Raw genomic sequence first — 23,078 nt, 5'->3', positions numbered from 1 at the left:
TTGATAATTGTGTGTATTTATATAATTTATCTTCTATATTATACTCTCAGGTTTTCTTCCTTGTCTCCACCTTTGGCTTCTTTGTTCCTTAAGATGTTTATAATTCTTCACCATGACCAACATAATTCTGTAATTTACTAACTGAAAAAGACTATGCAGTGAATCCTATGATTAGAATGTAGATTGACATGCTATCTCTAAATCTTGGCATATGGAAATACTTATGACCTTCCTTTTAAAAGGCCTGGAATATATAGGGTTATTTTGGTTTTGTTTTTGTTTTCTGCATTAGCCTAGGAAAACTCTATGTTACAAAGAACCCCTTCTTGGAAGAGCATAGTTTCTAAAGCCAACTAGGAAGAATTTGAGATCATTCCATATAGCCGTGCTTCGCCAACTTTAGCGTGCATATGAATCTCTTGGAGATTCATTAAAATGCTAATTCTATTTTGGTTGTGAGGGAGCCTGAAATTCTGCATTTCTATAATAATGTGCTCCCAGGTAATGCAGTACTGCTGGCAGAGACCAGAATCTCAGTAGCAAGGCTATACATACCGTTTCCCTCCTCTTTCCTACTCCAGAAGCAAGTTATTGGTAGTAACTGATTGTGTCTTATGTACAATGCAATAGCACAAACAAAAGTCCTTCAAAATACCCCAAATACCCAAATCTGCACAAATGAGTGGTATCAAGACAGTTAAGTGCATTTTTCTGTTACCTCCACAGAATGCTCCTGGTTGTTGGCATGCAGCAAGAAGTCTTTGTCTTTTGAAGGACTCAGGCTTACCATTAATCTCTCACCATCAACAACATCATCTTGCAATTAAAAATATATAAATTATAAAGTTAATATTGTAACTCATTTTAATTTAAATGAATTTAACACCCAGAAAATGAGTCTAAGATGTCCTCAAATATCTACTTCATTCAGCAACATGTCTCTTAGAAATATTTGCACCCAAATGAAACTAAAGTGTCATTGGACAAGTAGGAGATAATCCTAAACCCCTTGAAAAAGAGATTAGTTTTATCACATGCTTTTGAATTATAGAATTGTGACTCTAATGAGTATTTCTCTGGCTGTCAGCTTCCCTGTCTGCATGTAAAGCCACACATAGTTGTCCCTAACATTCAACTTCTCTTCTTGTATTATAGAAGGATATTTTCCAGCCTGTGTTTTTTTGTAGCTAAGTGTAGAAATGTAACTAAGTTCTGACCAATGTGAACCAAGTAGAAGTGTCAGGTACAACTTCCAGGTTATGTCCTTAATGGGAAAGAGAATTCATGTACCCATGTTCCTCTGTCCTGCCAATTGGACATCGTCATGGTGGCAAGTAATCTTGAAACATGCAGATGTTGGCAGAGCCACAAAGAGGAAAGAAGCTGGGTCCCTGGACAACCTGTTCAACAGAGCTGCCATTCCAGCCCTGGCTAAGACAGAAATAGGGTTTGCATAGCTTAAGCCACTATTATTATGGGTCTCTATTAAGTACAGCCAAACATTTGTTCTATTAAACTGCAAAATGGTTGGGATGGAGTAAATTCTCTAAAAATCTACAATTTTACTATGAGCTTGGGCTGGAGAGAACACTTTCTCATATGGAGCATTTTTGGATTTGACTTTACCCAAATTTAAGAATTCAAGCATTACAGCTACTCAGACCTCCAAATTACCTCTTGGACTTCTAGGTGGTTGTGAGTCATGGTAACGGAATAACACCTTGTCTGAAAGAGAATGCATAAAATTCCTTTGGTGATTATCAAAAGGTTTCAGTTCCAACATATACATAATGTCAGAAAATATGCTCTTCTTTTATTGTATACTAACAAAAGCAAAACTTTTGTGGCTTTGAGGGAGGTCTCAAAATGTGTGCTCTGATGAATTCTTCATAAAATATTTAAAATAATTGTTCACAACACTGGTATACTCTTGTTTTTAATCCTCACCTCAGGGCACACTTATTGATTTTAGAGAGAGTAGAATGAAGGAAGAGAGAGAGGGAGGGAAACATCTATGTGAGAGAGAAACATCCATCAGTTGCCTCTCATACATGCCCTAACTTGGGACTGAACCCACAACCTAGGCACATGCTCTGACCAGGAATCTAACCCATGATCTTTTGGTTCACAGGACAACACTCCGACCAACTGAGCCACACCAGCCAGGACTACTAGAGTTTTTACTTTGGTGGTATTGATAAGGTTGGAAAGATCTAGTAGGTAAGTTAGTGATATCAAATATGTATGTATGGTCCTCCTTCCATCTTTCACAACTGATACCACTTTCCAGTATTGTTGGGAACCGCCCTGCCTGGTTTCAGAGGCTGTAAACCCCCATGGTTAAGGCTGAGTCAGAGTTGGGACCATAAGCCACGAAGGAGACAAAGCTTATCTCCCTGGCAGGTGTGCCACCTCTGCCTACTTCACCCTGCTTGGCCCTGAGCTTGACCAGTTAGCCAATGACGGGTAAGAATCCTCAAGGGAGGATCAACCTAAGACAGGCTCTGGTCACCAGGAATAAGCTCGCAGAGAAGGACTCAGGGGGCTGTGGAAAAAGGGGGTGATGGACCCTCGCCCCTCAGCTTTGAAATAGCCTGAGTCCTCATTCTGTCTGCAAGAAGTCTCCTAATCTCTTGGCTGCCTTACTTCCCTTGCCTGACTTAAGCCTGAAGCAATAACAGAGGGCAGTGAAGTCCTGTGCTGGGAGGGGCGGATTCCCTGGGGAATCAGGCCTAAGAAAAATACATACATTCCTGTGAAACCTACTTAATTTGTACCCTCAGCTTAAAAGATAAGGGTCCAGACCTGAGATGAGTCTGGCACCTAAAGTTTTATAGGCCTCTAACTAATTGGCTGTAACTCAGAATAAGCCCTCAAAGTTCTCTGTAAATCATGTATTGTTTAACCCTTACTGCCTAACAATGATTGATGAGCTTTATCTGTATTCCTGTGTGAATGAACCTAATAAAAGCCCATGGAGGGAAAGGCTCTGGGCCCTTCTCCTTTGAGAGATCAGCCACCTCTCCTCCCCAAGCAGATCATGTCTTGGTAGACTTATTCTTCATCCATGGCGGACAGGGGCTGCGTTAAAGCCCCCCGACACAGTATCAGTGTTCTTTCCTGATAAACACTAACTAAGCTTCTGAATCCTCAACACAGTGATATTCAGGCATCCATTACCAATATATTGGAGTTAGCACACAGCAGAAAATCTATTTGCCCTGTCTCAGTTAATCCATTGTTTATGGTTTGGTAAATTGATTGTTTACTTATTAGTCATCATCATATCATTACAGACAAAAGGAAATATTCTACCTTTTTCTTGTTTTTTTCCAAGATCTTCAACATAGATCTCATAACCTCCATCCGCAAAAGCAAAAGTAACAGATTGATCATTGTAGGTGCTCAGGGAAAAAGAATCCTCTGTAATAAGTAAAAATCTCATTATTAAGAATTCAAACACTTGTTCTCATAAACAATCTTTTAGCAATTTTTAAAAAATGCCTACTCAAAGTTGTTGTGTTTTTTTTTCACTTTGAGTTGTACTTTGTCCATAACTGTTGGACAGATGAAAGCCTTTGGTGCAAGTTAAACTTAGCTCAAAGGCTGAAGTGCACCACTTGAATGGGATTAAAGATGCTAATTTACTGCATGAAGGCCATGGGAGGCCATGCTAGTATGTTTATGGGAAGTTTTGGTGGGAAGAAAGAGGCTGGAAACTGATAGACAGTGCCTGAAGAAAACCTCTGCTTCTTGGCTCCCCGTGGACTATGGGATTGTGGGCAAGAAGAGACTGCATTTGAATAGTCATGGGATAGATAAATACCCATCTGTAAGGTGTGGAGTTACTCCAAGACTTCCAACAGTCCTGGAGAATACAGGTATGAGCTCCATTCTGTCCTCTGGCTAAATAATGGAGACACTTAGAGCAGTACTCCCAAATCTTTAAAAATGTTCCAACGCACATAGAAAATGATAATATTTCAATGGAATGCTGGGGTAAACTGAAGCGAATTTAGGAACTACCTATAGGGGTCCTGGAGAAAAAAATTATTACATTTTCTTTACATTATAAAATTATGCTAAGATAATATATAAACATTAAGGAGATGTTAAATAATTGAGTTTGTATGTGAACTTCTCAAGTAAAATATTTCAGTGTGCTCTTGGGAACTTAAAATATTTGTGTCAGAAATAATGCTTGCAATGGCAACATGCAATTCCTAATTACGTTTCTTAATGATCTCTCCACTTCTTGACAGTAACCATCAACTTGGATTTATTTGCTCAAGTAGGTGATACAATTTTAAAACATTTTAACAACTATTTAAAATGTTTGAGTTGAAATTATACTTAAGAAATATAACAGCACCTCCTTTCTTTCATTGTCAAAATGTTGAAATTTGGGAGGATCATGTATTGAGGGTTTTTTTCTGCCAAGGATAATGTATTTTTCCCAGGAATAATGTATATGGGATTCCAATCCATAGCAACTATTTCAAAATAACAATGGACTGTTAACTATAAAATGTGCGTGCGTTGTTAGAGCAGCTACCTTGCACCTATTTTAGATACCACAAATGAGCACATCAACAGAAAATGGACAGAAGTGTCTAATACACATGAAGACATAGACTTGGGCTGCTTCCTGGAGTAGCACTCACCAGGGTCCCATGTCTTACCTCCCTCCTTACTCTCACACCTCCCCTGTCACCAGTCACACTTGGGTACCTGAAGCACTTCTTCTGTTACGTTGCTGTACATCAAAGGCAAGGTTCTCTGAAGACCTTTCACAGGGCTGCTGACAGGGACTGAATACCAGTTGTGGTTCGTACTTTCTAGCTGCAGGACAAGGATGGAGTTAGGAGTGGACTATCAGTCCACATTCTGCCCAGATCCCCTCCCCACCCCCATCCCCTGCTTTGGAGTGTGGGTCAAAGCTGCTTGCTGACGGTGGTGGCTGGCCCCGGGGCTTCAACTGCTCCATTGTCTGAAGGGATCAATACTTCCTGGCACACTTACACCCCAGAAGAACATGCCCGTTGGATTCCAGGTGCAAGAAAACTAGTCACCCATGTCTCAACATCCAAAAGGCAACCATTATTAACATTTTAGTTCACTTCTTTTAAATGAAAAAATCAATTAAAAGATATTATAAATAAATAGACATACCTCACCTTATTGCACTTTGCTTTACTGTGTTTTACAAATGTTGCATTTATTACAAATCAAGGGCAAGACCTTCTACCAGCAAAAGATTATGACTCACTTGAGTGTGATACTCACTTTATTGTTGTGGTCTGGAACCAAGCTCACTTATCTCTGAGGTGTGCCTGTATATATAATTTTATATGCTCTGTTTTTACTTAACATTATGAAGTAACTGTTTTCCCCATTATATTAAAAACTTGTTATATACCTTTTAAAAATGGCCTAAAATAATTTGTCATCTTTACTCTTTTCCAAAAGAAAAATTTGGGTGAGGGAAAAAATTATATATCTAGATGTAGTAACTGAAGACAAATAGAGGCTCATCACCGTATTGAAGAATTACCAGGAAATTTAGTTTCCACCTACCTGTTTTTGGTGGATGCCCTTTGATGGTTTTTTTCCTAAAGTAACAGGCCCTGTTTTCTATGATATTGCCAGAGCGTAGCTTCATAAAGTACATCTGGCAAACATCTTCGACCTTCTGTTGGGATTCTAAACAAATTAAAAAAAAAAAGTGATATTGTTTCATTCCATCCATTTTTATCCTTTTACAAACCCTGAATGTAGCAGATCAAGAAAGCAACCACAGATTCATAGTATTTTAGCAGAAACTTTGGAGCCAGTTGTGTTTCAAGATTCAGAGTTTTTTAGATTTTAGTATTGTCATGTAGAAGATACATAGGATATATTTAGCAATCCCAGAAGGACCTAGGGCAGTACCCCAAATTCAAAAATTAATGATGTTATAGTGAAACACAGGAAATTTTGTATAAAGTGGAATAAAGGCCTCATGGTGGTTCAGGTCAGGCTTTACCTGTCAGGTGAGCTTGGGTCATATTTTGCTGCCAAATGCCTGTGGATCTATATCTAACATATATCAATCTTCGCCTAACTGAGGGGGAACTCTTATGGTCATATGAAGTCTATAATGTTTTTTGCATATCTAGAATATACTTGTAATAATTTTGGAGCCATGGCTGTTGTCTATAAATGTTACTGATTTTAGAAATAGCTGTCATTTACTAAGTGTCTACAGTGGACCAACCACTGTGCTAATAATTTTACATACTATGTCATTTAATCCTTCACAATAATATAGCAAAAAAGGTATTATCCTCCTCACTTTTCAGATGATGATCTAGCAGTCATGACACTTGCCCAAGGTCACAGGTCTGGTGAGAAGTTGTGACTCAAGTGTGTCTAATATCAAAGCCACTCTTTCCATCTTCCTCCACCTGAGAAAATACTGCACTGCAATTTTAGGGACTGACAAAATACAAACTCATAGATCAGTTGAAGTAAAAAAAATTAATTATTCAACAATTCTAATTTCATTAGAATTTAATTTAATTATCCAAAGAAAAATTAAAGTCTCAAATAAAAAAATTAAATTTGCTACTTGGAAATCATAAAAAGACTTTCAGAGTCAAATAGAAAAGAAAGTTGTAACACTTGAGTCATAGGATCTCAACTTTCAACATTATAGTAAATAAACTATCAAATAATTTTTATAATATAGCCAAATTTCAATTATTCACAGTAATTCAGAAGATAAAAATAATTACTTGTGACTTTAGGATCCATTTGATGATACATTTTTATTTTCTAGAAGATTTGCTTTCCCAGTATGCTTTTCCAAGTTAAGAGGAATGAACATCTATAAGCTACTATTTTGAATTATCTATATCTTGCCTTCAATTTAGATAGGATTCTGCTTTTAAGTATCTTCAACTGTCTGAATGGGGCAAGGCCACTTAATTATACTCACATTCACCCTGGAACTCCCTAACATTGCTTAACAATTCAGAAATATCAACTATGGTATCTCATGTTCATATAATGTTTTTAGGGTTAGAAGGATAATTTACAAAGCTGTGCTAGAGCCAGCCTTGAACTTTGTCTCCTGACAACTAATTTAGTACAATACTTTGTTTACTGTATCACATTCTCTCTTCAAAGCTAAAAGCTGTAAGATGATACTGTAGGCATACTCATTCCTTATATGCTTATCAGTATCCCATGGGGACATGACATCCCACAGGGACATGACAGGCATGTCTAATATTAACAGTGGACTCTGTCAGGAGTGGGCTATGGGTCTTGGGTAGTTAGAAGTGAGGGTCATGATACTGAGGAAGTCTTGTGGAAGTAGAAGAAGAGATGGGCTAAAGATGTGGATGTGCAGGCTAGTATCTAGTGGGACAAACCCTGGCTATAATTCATTGGGGTGGCTTCAGTCAAAGAATTAAAGATACCTTACATTGGGAGTATTTGGAAGAAGGTATACTTTGGTATTCAGGGCACCTGGAAATGTGGTGTGAGGGTTGTATTCTCAGAAGGAAAACTCAAATCTGGCAGAGCCATGGAGACTGTTGGAGAGAGTGCTTCACGGGGTTTCCAGGGCCAGGTCAAGCCTACATAAGGACTGCTGCTGCTTCCTAAGTCTCCATCATGTTTGCTGTCTGAGGACAGTGTCTAACTATGGCTTTTAAGTGAATAACTAATTTCACTATAGCAACAGCACAATGAATTTCCCTCAGGCATTTCTGGTGAGTAAATGGGAAGGGGACTGGAAAGCTACCTGTAGTTTTGGCACTTGGAGAGCAAGCCTATGGCTGGCAGGAACTACAGAAGTGAATCACTTCATCTTTCATTTCTTCCCCAAACACTTATTTCACCAAGTGTCTTCTCACAGCATAGTACCTTTTACCTATCTGTGGCATTTGATTTTGGGGACCACATTCTTCTTTGAACCCTTATTCCCTTACTGTCATGTCACCAGTCTCCTTATTTATCTCTGATCAGTTCATCTCTGTCATGCTTTCTGTTAGTTCTTCCTCCTTTACCTGCTCCTAAAATGTTGATGGTCCTCAGGATTTTGTCCTTTGCCTTTTTTCTCACTCTACCAGGGGTGCCAAAACTTTTGGAGTCTCTGTGCCATACTGGAAGAAGAAGAGTTGTCTCAGGCCACAAATAAATACATTGTGACATGAAATCACAAAAAAATCTCAAAGTTTTAGGTAAATTTACGACTTTGTGTTGTCGCATTCACAGGCCACAGGTCAGACACCCTTGCATGAGGCTTTCTTTCTGAGCAATCTTGCTTACTCCAGTGACTTCAGTCATCTTTATATATGCTGATGACTCCTCAAGCTGTAACTCTTCCTTTAGTCTCTCTACTGGGCTGTGTATCTGTTGCTCCTCCTCCACAGGGCATTTTGACTTCAGCTACATTAAAGCATCTCTATCTCTGTCTATGTAGAGCCTCCTGAATTCTGGACATCTCTACCTGGATGGACCTATACCTCCTCTAAATTCAAATATACTCATTAAAAAAATTTTTGCCTTTTCTTACCCCCCAAATAATCTTCTGGAATTCCCTATCTTGAAAGACAGTGCCACTATCTACCATTGTCTATCCAATTCTTAAATCAGAAAGTTGAGAATCATCCATTTTTCCTTATTTCTCCATGCCTCAATTTATCCAATCTGTTATTAAATCCTCATGATTTCATTTTCTGAATGTATGTGAAATTTAGTGCTTCCTTTCCTTTCAGTTATCTTAGGTCATGCTCTCATTATTAGTCCTGCAGATGAATGTATTTAATAGACTTCTGACCAGTTTTAGTTTCTACTCTTCCCCCCTAGCTCTCTCTTCACACCATCCCCAATGTGACTTCTCTAAAATAAAAATATCTTGTAATTTCTACAATTATACATTTTCAGTGATTCCCTACTGTCCACAAGCTAATTCACTGTAACAGAAGATTTTCCATGGGCAGACCCAAACTAAAGAGTATGATCTCTACTCAGTTCTATCCTCAATGTGACTTCTCTAAAATGAGAATATCTTATAATTTCCCCAATTATACATTTTCAGTAATTCCCTCCTGTCCGCAAGCTCCTTCACTGTAAAGGAAGATTTTCCATGGACAGACCCAAACTGAAGAGTGTGATCTCTTCTCAGTTCTATCCCCAAATGTTGCCGTGTAAGAATATGAACCAGTGTTACTAGATCTTCAGATTTTTTTCAAACCACACATTCAGATTTTTATGCAAAATTTCCTATTTTTAAATTGTGGCCTCAATTAAAAAATAGCATAATAATAGTGTTGAGGCCAAATAAAACACTTCTGTGGGGTGCACATGTCTCAAGGTTCCCGTGCTATGATTTCTGCCTACATACATAAAAAAGCTAAATTGTCAGGGAAGGGAAAAAACTGATGGATGTGGAGGAGAAGAAGTAGCAGAAAAGAATGGACTGACCCTGGGGAGTAGCTTTCTGGAAACTTGGAATGGGATGATTTTCAGGAGGGGCTTTCCTCCTGCTCATGAAGTCCTCCTGTACTCCGGTGGCACTACAAATGAAATGGCCTGACTGTATGGATACCCGTAGTAGTTGGGTAATGAGTTTAGTGGCTTTGTGAGCTGTGGATTGTGTCAGATCCTGCTAGCCCAAGGGAGGAAAAGGAATTAAAATGAGCTTCCTCGTTTTCTTTCTTGGGAGCTCAGAGCATTTTCTTTAGAAAGATAAATGACATTTCTTGCACCTTGAGTTTAAATTATTTTTTATAATTTGTTTACTGATTTTAGAGAGAGGAAGGGAGATAGACATCAATTTGTTGTTCCATTTATTTATGCATTCATTGGTTGATTCTTGTATGTGCCCTGACCAGGGATCAAACTGTAATCCTTGGTGTATTAGGATGACATTCTAACCAACTGAGCTATCTGGCTAGAGTGCACCTTGAGTTCTGAGAAGTGGTTCATACCTCTCACACACCTCACAGCTATCCATTGAATTTCTTACCAGGAGTGTTTAAATAATGACAATTTTAGTATTAAACTGAGCTAATATTTTTGGAAAGGAATATCTGTTAAAGAACAATAAAAATAATGTAATGCAGACTCCTGGCCAAGATGGAGGCATAGGTAGACACACCGTGTCTCCTCATACAACCAAAAGAAGGACAACAACAATTTAAAAACAAAAAACAACCAGAACTGACAGAAAATCGAACTGTATGGAAGTCCAACAACCAAGGAGTTAAAGAACAAACATTCATCCAGACCAGTAGGAGGGGCGAAGATGGGCAGCCGGGTAGAGAGGACACAAGGCAAGGCAGCGACTGGCTGGCGAGGCAGCAGCTGGTAGACAGGGTGACAGACTGCGCAACCCAGAGTTCCAGCGTGGGAAATAAAGCCTCAAACCACTGATTGAAAACATCTGTGGGGGTTGAAGAGGCAGTGGGAGAAACTCTTAGCCTCACAGGAGAGTTCTTTGGAGAGACCCACAGGGTCCTAGAATGTACACAAGCCCACCCACTGGGGAATCAGCATCAGAAGGGCCCACTTTGCTTGTGGGTAGCAGGATAAGTGACTGAAATCTGGTAGAGAGCAGAGTAAGTGACATTGTTCCCTCTCAGACCCCTTCCCCACATACAGCATCACAGCACAGTGACATGGGTTGCACCACCCTGGTGAACACCTCAGGCTCTGCCCCTTTACATAACAGGTGCACCAAGACCCCCTCCCCCCAAAAAGGCCCAAATGAAAGAACAGATTGAAGCTCCAGAAAAAATACAACTAAGCAACAAAGAGATAGCCAATCTATTAGATGCACAGTTCAAAACACTGGTAATCAGGATGCTCACAGAACTGGTTGAATTTGGTCACAAATTAGATGAAAAAATGAAGGCTATGCTAAGAGAAACAAAGGAAAATGCGCAGGGAACCAATAGTGATGGGAAGGAAACTGGAACTCAAATCAACCACGTGGAACAGAAGGAAGAATGAAACATCCAACCAGGAAAGAATGAAGAAACAAGAATTCAGAAAAATGAGGAGAGGCTTAGGAACCTCCAGGACATCTTTAAACATTTCAACATCCGAATTATAGGGGTACCAGAAGGAGAAGAGGAGGAACAAAAAATTGAAAACTTATTTGAAAAAATAATGAAGGAGAACTTCCCTAATCTGGCAAAGGAAATAGACTTCCAGGAAGTCCAGGATGCTCAGAGAGTCCCAAAGAAGCTGGACCCAAGGAGGAACACACCAAGGCACATCATCATTACATTACCCAAGGTTAAGCAGAAGGAGAGAATCTTAGAAGCAGCAAGACAAAAGGACACAGTTACCTACAAGGGAGTTCCCATAAGACTGTCAGCTGATTTCTCAAAAGAGACCTTACAGGCAAGAAGGGGCTGGAAAGAAGTTTTCCAAGTCATGAAAGGCAAGGACCTACATCCAAGATTACTGTATCCAGCAAAGCTTTCATTTAGAATGGAAGGGCAGATAAAGTGCTTCTCAGGTAAGGTCAAGTTCAAGGTGTTCATCATCACCAAGCCCTTATTATATGAAATGTTAAAGGGATTTATCTGAGAAAAAGAAGATAAAAAATAGGAACAGTAAAAATGACAGCAAACTCACAGTTATTAACAACCACGCATAAAACAAAAACAAAAGCAAGCTAAGCAAACAACTAGAACAGGAACAGAAACACAGAAATGGAGATCACATGAAGGGTTATCAACAGGGGAGTGGGAGGGGAAGAGAGGGGGGAAAGATAGAGGGAATAAGTAGAATAAATGATAGGTGGAAAATAGACAGGGGGAGAGTAACAATAGTGTAGGAAATGTAGAAGCCAAAGAACTTATATGTATGACCCATGGACATGAACTATAGTGGGGGGGGAGGAATGTGGGAGGGAGTGGGTGTGCAGGATGTAGTGGAGTGAAGGGGGGGAAATGGGACAACTGTAATAGCATAATCAATAAAATATATTGAAAAAATAGTGTAATGCTTTTCAAAATCATATAAGCAATTTTTATCACTGTTTTTCTAAATGGTGCAAATAGGCCACTGTACCCTTAAAGGAGAAGTTACATTTTAATTTTTGCATCAATGCCAGTAACTCTGGTGTAAACTCCAGTCTGCTTCCTTATTCCAGTATCTTAAAGAACCCACATCATACCCCTGGCTGGGTGGCTCAGTTGGATGGAATAGTAATACGTTCTGTACACCAAAAAGTTGAGGGTTTGATTCCTTGTCAGAGCACATACCTAGCTTGCATATTTGATCACTGGTCCTGGTGTGTTGGGCAGGCAACAGATCAATGTTTCTCTTTCATATCAACGTCTCTCTCTTTCTCTCTCTTAAGATAAGATAAGATAAGATAAGGCAGGGCTGTATCTTTGGGTGAGGACGAAAACAACAACCTGAATTTCCTGAGGTACAAAGACAATACATTTATTATTAGGAGAGTATTTGGGGATTCAGAGGCACTTCACTGAGTCACTGCTTCTGTACAGGGCATTTTGATTCAGACTCAGATAAGAAGACTAACAACTGATTTCCTGGCCATTTAGAAATCACACTCAAATTACTGTTTTCCCTGGTGACCAAAGAACACCATGGGTGGGCTGGAGCCTTAAGGAGGACAGAAATGAATGAAATGCTTTCTCTTCTAGCCTTAAAAATGTTCAGGAAAGTGGAAAGGAGTCCAAAGGACAAGGATATGCAGTCCCCATCATCATTCCTCATCCTGTTTTTGCTCTAGTCTACCAGGGGTCTGTTAACTCTTCTTTGTAACTGTTCCTGTATGAAAAATCTGAGTATAGATTTGTATAATTATTGTCCAGGATAATATGAGGATCAGAGAGGTATATTGCCCATTCATCTTGAAGCTATGACTACTATCTGAGTCTTTTTACCCTTCAGCTTATTCCAAACACTTTGAGTTTGTAACTGGATAGACTTGAGCATCATTTGGTGAATTCTGCTTATTTGGGGCCTGGATTATTCAAACATCTTCACATGCATTCTCTTGTTTACCAGAAATTGCAAGTTAAGACCATAAGTTCGATACAGCAAAGGTCTTAATAAATGTTTGTTGAATGAAAATGGATCAGTTTATATTTTGTTAATTAATCTGGGAAAAAATTGGGATTTGGTGGCAGGACGTATGGGTGGAAAGAAGGAATTGATATAAAGGGCTATAATCATGTTTATTAGTATTAGCAGGTTTAAATTACCTGAGCCATTCCTGTCTTGTGATGCATCAAGTAAGTAAAAGTTGGCTGTATGTAGTTTGTTTAAAACCAAATGCTGTAGAATTGCACACTTAGTAGTCATCCCTTCAATTTCAGCTCTTGTATTCTTAGTAACTTTTGGTGATCTGATAGCACATATAAACATTGGATAATAAAGGTTTGAGAACAAATTTTTAAAAAATAGTGTGTAAAACAATCAGAAATGCTTAAGTCCTTACTTCTCAACCTGGGAGATTTTACCAGGGCTTTTCCTGCTAAGTTGTTCACCTTTGCTGGGGAAATTCTGGTGGTTGAATGCTTCATTTCAGGCTTTATTTTTCAGGCTTCTGTTGGATTAAAATATAGTATTAGTTCAATTGTCTCAACTTGAAAACAGACAGAAACAACTGTGGCTAACTCAATATAAAATCGATAACATAACCACCAAGAGAAATAATTATTTTACTAATATTTGAACATAGTATTCTGAATATATATCTGCTAGAATATAGTCATAGGACAAAAAGAATTGCAAAGAAATCTTAAGTTTTACTTAGTGGTTTTGTTATTAATGGCAATATTGGTTTTGGAATTCTGACACTGTTTCCTCTGCTAAAGATACAGCAAATAAGTAGATGTATTAATATCATAGGATTTTCACTGTAGGGAAAAGGAGATACAAATATAAAATTTAAAAAGGCCAAAGGCAAATTCCTGGGATGTTAAGTTTGAATCAGTAACATTGGCATGCCCATACCTTAGTTTCTAAGTACTTTCTTCACTAAAGGGAACTGGGACTAGATATGGACTAGGAAAATAGAAGTGAACATGGAATATCCTGTGGTGCTGGAAAGCAGTGAGTTATTTAAAGCTTTTAAAAAAAATTTTCTACAGAGAAACATTGATCAGTTGCCTCTCACATGCACCCAAACAGGGACCTGGCCTGCAACCCAGGTACATGCCCCGATTGGGAATCGAACTGGTGACTTTGTTTTCAGGCTAGCACTCAACCCACTGAACAATACCAGCCAGGGCTGCAGTGAGTCATTTAAAAATGAGTCATTTAAAAATTATTGAGGTTGTGTCAAAAGGCCACATGAAGGATCTCCTGCTGGGCAAACTTGGCACAATTTGAGCACCAAAAAGAGTAATAATGGTAATTGACTATAAGGCATTTGATGAAAAAATAAACCCACAAGTCCATAGCATTTCTCAAGAAAAAAATGAATGAAATATATTTTAAAAAAAGAATAATACAACTTAAATATTAAAATAGAATACTTAGGTTAGTATTAAAAAGAAAGAAATTGAAATATCACATTTACGACAGTCATCGACACAGAGAAAGTTGGCTGTTTTTTAAGAATCACATGATAAGTCAAAAGCATAGTCAGGAAACATTTCCAAATCCTATTCTAAAAAGCAAAGCATTCTCTGTAAACAATCTACAATTTTTTTACCTTAAAAACACGATCAGTCCTTTCAATATTTTTTGAGAATTAAAAGTTTACTCTTTACTCTCCTACTTTAAAATCAAAGTATTTCAGACTATATAGCAATATAAACATCATTGGTCCTTTTACACTGCTTTTCCCATAACATATGGCAAATATTTTGCACACTCGTTATGATACTCACATAAGTTATAAACATCAAGGACTGGTTTCAAGTGATGAGGTTTCCTGCTGTTAACACTTGATAGTAGTTGATACAGTTATATTCCAACTCTATTTATACAGACACACTTGGATTGAGCAACATTGAATGACAGCATTTGATGACTGAGGCAATGCAATGGAGCCAGTTGAGTAGGTTAGATGAGTGGGAGCATATCTTGTTCCCACAGGCAAATTCTAAACAGAGCTTTTACATTATTTTAGCTGGAGTGCTTTCAATGAGTTCTTAGTTAATTATTAATTTTTATCAAACCTCTATGACATGGACTCTAGTTAGTGTTTTAGCTTAATATAGAGCATATAAAGGCGCAGATCGTATAATTGCCTTTCTCTTTTCTACAAAGTTGGTAACTTTTAAAGTATTTTTTCTATTTATAAAAATGATGTACATGCACTTATAAAATGTGTAAATGAAAGGGAAGCATATATGGTATAGATCTGATTTTTTTCAATGTAGAAATACTATGCATATCTACTTTTTATGAAAAAGTGGAATCACACCGCAAATATTTTGTAAACTGCCTTCTTTAATTTTTCAATTAACACTACATCATGAACACTTAACATGTCAGAAATATTCTTTTACAGGAAGCATTATTATATTAATAGTATTCAATCATATAAAAATATATAACTTATCTTTTATTAACACCTTAGCCATTTCCAATTTTTCCTTTCTTTTCTTTTTCTGTATCACCAATGTTGCAACTAACAGCTGTGTGTATGCTTTGTGATTCTTGGTAAATCTTTAAAATTTGTTGGTAGTATAAATTCCTAGCAGTGGAATTGCAGGATCAAACAGTATGTGTATCTTTTATTTTAATAGATATTACCCAATTGACTTCTAGTAATTTGTATTAATTTATAACTTTTTCACCAATCAAGGTTCATGCCTTTTTCTCTATTGCCTTAGCAGAAATATCTCATAGCTTCAAATTTTATTCTTATTTAGTGAGTTGAACATCTTTTTAAAAACGTGTTTGTTGTCAATTTCTATAAATTATTGATTTATATGAACTCTATAAATTACGAAATAAAACCCCAGCCTGTGATGTGTGTTGAAAAATTTTCCCCACTACCTCTTGTCTGTAGAATCTGTTAATGGCATTTCTTTTTCATACATACATTTTCAAACATTAAGTGCTTAAATTTAATCAATGTTTTCTTGTAGAACTTCTGGGTTTTGTGTCCTGCTTCAAAACAACTCCCTTCCTCCAAGATTACAAAAAGTTTATTATGCCATTTTCTAAAACATTTATAGTTTATTAATACCTAAATGTTTGATTCACAATTACCTTTAGTATAAAGAATAAATAAGAGATTTTTTTCCCCTAAGTGCTTATGCCAACCACATATGTAACCAAACTGATATAGGGACCACCATGCAGAGGGCTGTCAGTGCAAAAGTAAGAAGTTTGAATTTTATCCAGTAGCTAGCAGGAACCTTTTGAAAGTTTGTGAAGCAAGTGAAATATCAAAACTGTGTATTGTGTATGTAATTTTATGGCTGTGTGAAGGACCATCCGAAGGAAGAAAAGAAAGGAAAGAGGAAAGAAGGCTAGTTAGGAGGCCAATTAAAATAGTCTGGCTAAAATCAGAGAGGACAGCTCTAGAGCAAGTTAGCGAGACTCGTAAGGAGATGTCGAAGGTAATGAGTGCTGCGGGCATTTCCTATAGCCTTAGTCTCACCAGAAAGGGCCAGGCCAAACCAGGTCTGCCTCCGGCCAGCTGGTAGTATGTAGTTTCTTGACTTCGTGCAGAAAAGATTCACAACACAAGTCTAAGTGATTTTGAGAGTGTGTTTATTAAAGCCAAGGACAGTGAAACAAGACAGGGCTTAAGACAGAAGAACAAACAGGAGAGAACCTAGGCAGGGCTATTTTGTTTGGCTCACTGAGAAATAAAAGTCATAGTGAAAGAAGTGAGCCGAGGCGGGGTTGCTGTCAGCTCAAAGGAAAGTCAGAGAAAAGGGGCCTTGGAAACAGGTTCAGGAAGTTAGTCCAGGACAAGCTGTCATTGCCCATTGGTCCCCAGGTTTCAAGTCTCATGGGGTCAGTTAGAGTTTAGGAGATACAAACCTGTGGGGAAAGAAAATGGGAAAAGGAAAGGCAAGGTTGTACTCTTGAGGGGCACAGTGCACTCTGGGTTCTTCATCTTGATGTTTTAAAGCCTGGGAGTTTAGGGAAGATCTTAAGGGAGGATCTCAATACAATATTCATCAGCTTTATGCTAATGAGCCAAAATGAGATTTATTCCCTTAACTTTATCCATCCTTGGGTATAGTTGGCACCAATGGCACTAATTGGATTTTTGTTATCTATCTCCCTGAATAAGGTGACTTAAGCTATTTATCTTCTGGTTGGGAAGTGTAAATCATTTACTCTGGTGTCCTTGGTAAGAGAAGATAGAATTTGGGATTTACTAGATGGCTGTAAAGCTTAGCCATTTAACTATCTGTCTCAGTTTCCTTATTCCACTTGTCCTGGCTTATTAGCCTGCATCACTAGATATTAGCATGAGAAAGGGTCCAAAAGATGTCTGTTGCAGCTCCACTAAGTCACACAGTTCCTAGTGGCTAGGTAAGGTTAGAACCCAACTTTCACTCCCAGTTCAGGGTTGCATCTTCCAGAGAGCCTCCACAGCTCTTTTTGGATGTAGGTGAATCAGCTCTGGACTGGGGAAGATGAGAAATGAAGGGAAGTGAAAGTGGCAACAGTGTGGTTCAGGGTAGGAAACTCCAGTGTGGTGTTCATTGGCAGGGATAGTTAATGAGTGTGATGTGGGGCAGGTGGTGTTGGAAGTTCTTAAAGCACAATTATATGGAAATTTCAGCAGAGAGCTAGAACTGAGTTATGGTTGGGGGAGGCCAAAATTAGCCGGGAGGATTTGGTCTTCATTTCTGAAAGCATAGGAGTTGATGATGTGGGAATAAATAAGATTGTCTTTACTGGGAGTGGGGCAGGAAGAGAAAGCTTTGTCAACATGGAACTATGAGGAATCTTACATTTAAGGAGCAAGAAAAGAGTTAGCAAAGAAGACCAGGGGAAAAAAGCTCATATTATGAAGGCTAAGGGAGAAAATCTTCTCAAAATGGAACATTTCGCAATGAGCACCACAGAGACCCAGCTGGAGATTAGAGACCTTGGAGAAAGTCCTTTAAATATAGTGGGCTCTCCGCCCAGAAATAAGTCTTTACAGTCAATTAATATTTGACAAAGGAGGCAGGAGCATAAAATGGAGCAAAAACAGTCTCTTCAACAAATGGTGTTGGGAGATCTGGACAGCTATGTGCAAAAAAATGAAACTCAATCACCAACTTACGCCATACACAAAAATAAATTCAAGATGAATAAAAGACTAAAATATAAGTCGTAACACCATAAAAGTCCTAGAGGAAAACATTGGCAGGAAAATCTCAGACATTCCAAGCAGCAACATCCTCACAGACATGTCCCCTAAAGCAAGGGACATAAAGGAAAGAATAAACAAATGGGACCTCATCAAAATAAAAAGCTTCTGCATGGCTAAAGAAAACAGCATTAAAATAAAAAGAGAACCTATGGGAACAGTATGGGAAAACATATTTGCCAATGATACCTCAGACAAGGGCCTGATCTCCAAAATATATAAAGAACTCACATGACTCCACTCCAGGAAGACAAACAACCCAATTAAAAAATGGGCAAAGGACTTGAACAGACACTTCTCCAAGGAAGACATACAGAGGTCCCAGAGACATATGAAAAGATGCTCAGCATCACTAGCCATCAGAGAGATGCAAATTAAAACCACAATGAGGTACCATCTCACACCAGTCAGAGTGGCCAACGTAAACAATTCAACAAACAAATGTCGGAGAGGATGCAGAGAAAAGGGAACCCTAGTGCACTGTTGGTGGGAATGCAGACTGGTGTAGCCACTGTGGAAAACAATATGGAATTTCCTCAGAAAACTAAAAATGGAACTGCCCTTTGACCCAGCAATTCCGCTGCTGGGATTATACCCTAAGAACACTGAAACACCAATCCAAAAGAACCTATGCACCCCAATGTTCATAGCAGCACAATTTACAATAGCCAAATACTGGAAACAACCTAAGTGCCCATCAGCAAATGAGTGGATCAAAAAACTGTGATATATTTACGCAATGGAATTCTTTTTAAAAAAAATTAATTTATTTATTTTTATTCAGTTACAATTGTCTGCATTTTCTCCCCTTCCCTCCACCCCACCCCAGCCAGTCCCACCTCCCTCCCCAACCTCTACCCTCCCCCTTGATTTTGTCCTTGTGTCCTTTATAGTAGCTCCTATAGACCCCTCTCCCCACTATCCCCTCCCCACTCCCCCCTGACTATTGTTAGATTGTTCTTAACTTCAATGTCTCTGGTTATATTTTGTTTGCTTTTTTCTTCTGTTGATTATGTTCCAGTTAAAGGTGAGATCATATGGTATTTGTCCCTCACCACCTGGCTTATTTCACTTAGCATAATGCTCTCCAGTTCCATCCATGCTGTTGCAAAGGCTATAAGCTCCTTCCTTCTCTCTGATGCGTAGTGGGGAGAGGGGTCTATAGGAGCTACTATAAAGGACACAAGGACAAAATCAAGGGGGAGGGTTGAGGTGGGGGAGGGAGGTGGGACAGACTGGGGTATGGTGGAGGGAAGGGGAGAAAATGCAGACAATTGTAATTGAGTAACAATAAAAATTTAAAAAATTTTAAAAAACCTGAAAGAAGATTTTAATCTATCAAGAACTACCATTTTAAATAGAAATTCAGTGATTGGTAATGTACCTCTGAGTAACAACAAGAAAAATGTATGGGCTATAGTCCTTTCCAAAGTTGCAGTGTATGTGGTTGCCTTTGTGGCTGGAAAATGCTTCCAGGAATTTATGTTGAACAAATATTGAGTTCTCATTATTTGCCAGGGACTAGGTATTCCATCAGTATTAACCCATGGGACACTGTATGAAAATTTTCACTTCATTTTGTCATATTATCTACATTTGACCAACTGGAAAATAATTTATTGAATCACTAACCTTCTCTTATATGTCAGATAATGCCTATTTTAAAATACTGATACCCATAAGAATGTTAAGTTGGTTGTTGGTCTTTCTTTCCTTACTGTGAATTTTAGTTGTAAAACAAATTCATCTAATTAATCAGATTGGTTTACTATGAAGAGTCTTGTTAATACATACTTTACAAGATATTTTTATTAAAAATATATCTTCTTATGGACAATTTGGATAATATAGAAAATTGGAAGCTCAACTTTTGATGCCCCAGTACAGAGATTTTCACCCAGTGCGCCACAAGGACTTTTAAAACATGCAGTACCTGACTACTGAGTCAGGGGCAGTGCCCTCTTTTCCCTTAGATTGTCAAGTAAAAAAATGATAATGGCTGACACAGCAATAGCCTTCTGGTGTGAATCAATCAAAATCATACCTGTTTTTTGTCAGCTCAGGAAAAAATAAATTTTTTTGGTGTGCCACAGAATTTTAGTAATTAGCTTATGCATGTCATGAGATGAGAAAGGTAGAAAATCACCACCCTAATAAGTGGTTTAGTGCTTTGAAAAGAAACATGGTTCATAACATTGTAAGGAAATCCTAACCTTCCTGAGATCCCACAGTCACAAACGATGCTGGATTTGTACTTGCTTGTACCCCAGCGCAAAGTGCTGTCTTACAATAACCACAATAATAAACTAAACATGTGTCTCATGCTGGGCTAGAGGCTGGAGTTGCATACCTAATTGTTTCCTGCCCTCCTAGAGTTTCTTCTCTTTGGGGGAGATAAATATAGATATTGAGCAAATAATCATACAAATAAATCATTTATGAACAATGATAAATAAGAATTAGGCTGGAAAAAAAAAGATAAAGGAGGGCAGTACTAAGGTAGTGTGTGGTCACAGAAGGTTGCATTGAAGCTGTACCCAAAGGGTATATAAAGAACATACGGAAGGGAAGGGACAGAGAGTGGCTTCTGGGCAGAGAAAACCTCAGGGGAAAAGGTCCTGACAGAACTTATAATATTTAGGGAACTAAAAGGGCCAGTGTGGCTGGAGCAGAGTGGGCAATGGGGAGAGTATAATGTAATGAAGGTGGGGATGAAAGGGGAAGTGGGGGAGGCTGCATCCTGGAGGCCAGGAGAAGGAGCTTGGATTTTATTGAAAGTGCAATGGGAATCCAAAGAAGGGTTTTAAGTAATATGGGAGGTTTTTAAAAGAGTGCTCTGGCTGCCTTGTGAGGAATACATGGAGGGTGGTAAGAGGGAAGAAATGAAACCATCAAGGAGTCTACATTAATTCAAGTTCTAAATAATGGTGTTGGTGGTGATGATAATGGTGATAGCAATGACATCTTCTGCGGGTCATTTGCTTTATATGCATTATCTCTAATTGTCACCATGACCTTGGTATTTGCATATGATTATCTCCATTTTCGAGGTGAAATTAAGTGTCTTGCAAAAGGCCACATAGCTAATAAGTAGCAAAGCTAGCATCTGAACTCAAGACACCTGATTCTTTCAATTACTCCATGGGAGCCATTGGAAGAATGAGATGTAATTGAATTCCTGGGCCTTAAATTTCATTCACTGCCTTGTCAAGGTTGTGTGCTCCCACAGGGGCAAAGGATCTGTGAGGGTATGGCAGGATCATACTAAACTGTGTAGGTACTAGAAATTTACTGGAAGAAGACAGCACCTCCAAACTGGTCCTGGCTGGTAGGAGGGAGAGGAAATGGGGTATATGACTAAGCCTGGCAACACTATATGACTTCATTCTGGGAGATTTTTCAGGGAAGCAGAAAGGAGGGGGTGAGAGGGAAGGGTGCTCACACTGATCCTCTGCTTCCTTGGGTGTACTGGTTTCACTTCTTTCTTGGGGGAGATCAGAATAAGTGATGTGGAAGAAGGGGAGGTTGAAGTTTGGGCAGCGATGAAATACCACTCTCCTTATCCAAATTGAATCACTTCCTGTCCCCCCACTCTTCAGCGCTCTGAAAGTTCCTATGTGTCACTAACCTGGATCCAGGACAGAACATTCTCCTAGGAATAGGAAACACTGAAAAAGAAATCTGGCAAATCAATCTATGATGGAAGCCCTCCTTGTGAGAGGAGGGTATGAGTTTTTAGAGGAAATTCCTTTTACATCTTAAAGGTGAAAAGCACTTAGTTAGCATTCGTAAAGTACTTCTATGCTTTTCCATTTTCCTTAATCATTTTTATACAATGGTACTACCTGCCCCTTCAACCTCTCTTTCTCCGCACAGCCACTCCTTCCATACTCTGTATATTTTAGAGCCACTGGACTGCTTATTGTTCCTCAATTAATCACACACTTTCACATCTCCATAACTTTGTTTGGGCTGCTCCCCTTGCTATAGATGCCTCTTGTCCTTTGCTTGAAAAGCTGCTAGTCAACCCTTACAGCACAATTCAAATGCCTTTGTCTCCTTAATGACCAAAATCAAGCAGGCTGCATTGCTTTCTGTTCTAGTTGCTTATCATATTCAACTCTGCTTGGTTCTCTGTCTCCTCTGCTGGACTGCTAGCAACTTGGGAACAAGGGTTGTACTTTCATCATCTTTGTTTCCCAAGCAATTATCCGTAGCAGGCACTCAGTAGAAGTTGTGTGATTTAGATCAGTTCTTTCCAAAGCCCTGCAGACCAGATATGGCCAGTATCACTGGACAGATGTGGAGACCCTGTTCAAATTGCAAAGATTCAGAGTGATGGAGCTGGACTGTGTAATTGTCATTACTTCATTTTAACCTACAAAAATGTCAATTTTGTGTAAATCAGCCTAGTAGAAACCCAGGTCTTCCTATTCTTGAGTCAATGCTCTTTTAAAAACATTTAAAGAAGCTGATTTTCTGTTTGGCCCATGGACCTGTAGTTTTAGTATGACTAAACATTTTGAATTATTCATTTCAATGTGTGGTTTTACTCCCCTCCAGTGCCCCTCCTCATGCCTCACATACTTCGGAGACTCAACTGTGTGTTGGACCAAGTCTTTAGTGATTTCAAAGAAGCAGAGGTACAGTGATTGACGCTCCATTCCTAAGCCTGGACCAGGAACTCTGCAGGTCTCAGTCTCCTTATCCCCAAAATGGAGAGGAAGCATGAAAGCCAGAGTCTTCCTATTCC

The 23,078-nt window shown here is 38.7% G+C and overlaps 1 protein-coding gene across 4 annotated transcripts in view; it reads right to left on the bottom strand.

Moving 5' to 3' along the window:
* The window catches only part of IL33 (interleukin 33), a 49,236-nt gene that overhangs the window by 3,394 nt on the left and 22,764 nt on the right, over window positions 1–23,078 (bottom strand). Inside the window, exons 2-8 of one of the 4 annotated variants that reach the window (XM_045193760.2) lie at window positions 13,481–13,588; window positions 8,058–8,153; window positions 5,578–5,703; window positions 4,732–4,842; window positions 3,316–3,423; window positions 1,675–1,725; window positions 719–816 (exon numbers count right to left, since the gene is read on the bottom strand). In XM_045193760.2, coding sequence (XP_045049695.1) covers window positions 719–816; window positions 1,675–1,725; window positions 3,316–3,423; window positions 4,732–4,842; window positions 5,578–5,703; window positions 8,058–8,153; window positions 13,481–13,565 — 675 coding nt within the window. In that variant the 5' untranslated portion in view covers window positions 13,566–13,588. Of the gene's footprint in view, window positions 1–718; window positions 817–1,674; window positions 1,726–3,315; window positions 3,424–4,731; window positions 4,843–5,577; window positions 5,704–8,057; window positions 8,154–13,244; window positions 13,388–13,480; window positions 13,589–23,078 lie in introns of those variants that run through there. The other 3 variants (XM_045193761.2, XM_045193762.2, XM_053924427.1) reach the window with 3 other exon arrangements.

This window comes from Desmodus rotundus, chromosome 1 (genome assembly GCF_022682495.2).
Source record: "Desmodus rotundus isolate HL8 chromosome 1, HLdesRot8A.1, whole genome shotgun sequence".
NCBI lineage: Eukaryota > Metazoa > Chordata > Mammalia > Chiroptera > Phyllostomidae > Desmodus > Desmodus rotundus.
Note: the sequence above shows the minus strand (reverse complement) of the source record. Positions and strands in the feature narration are given on the sequence as shown.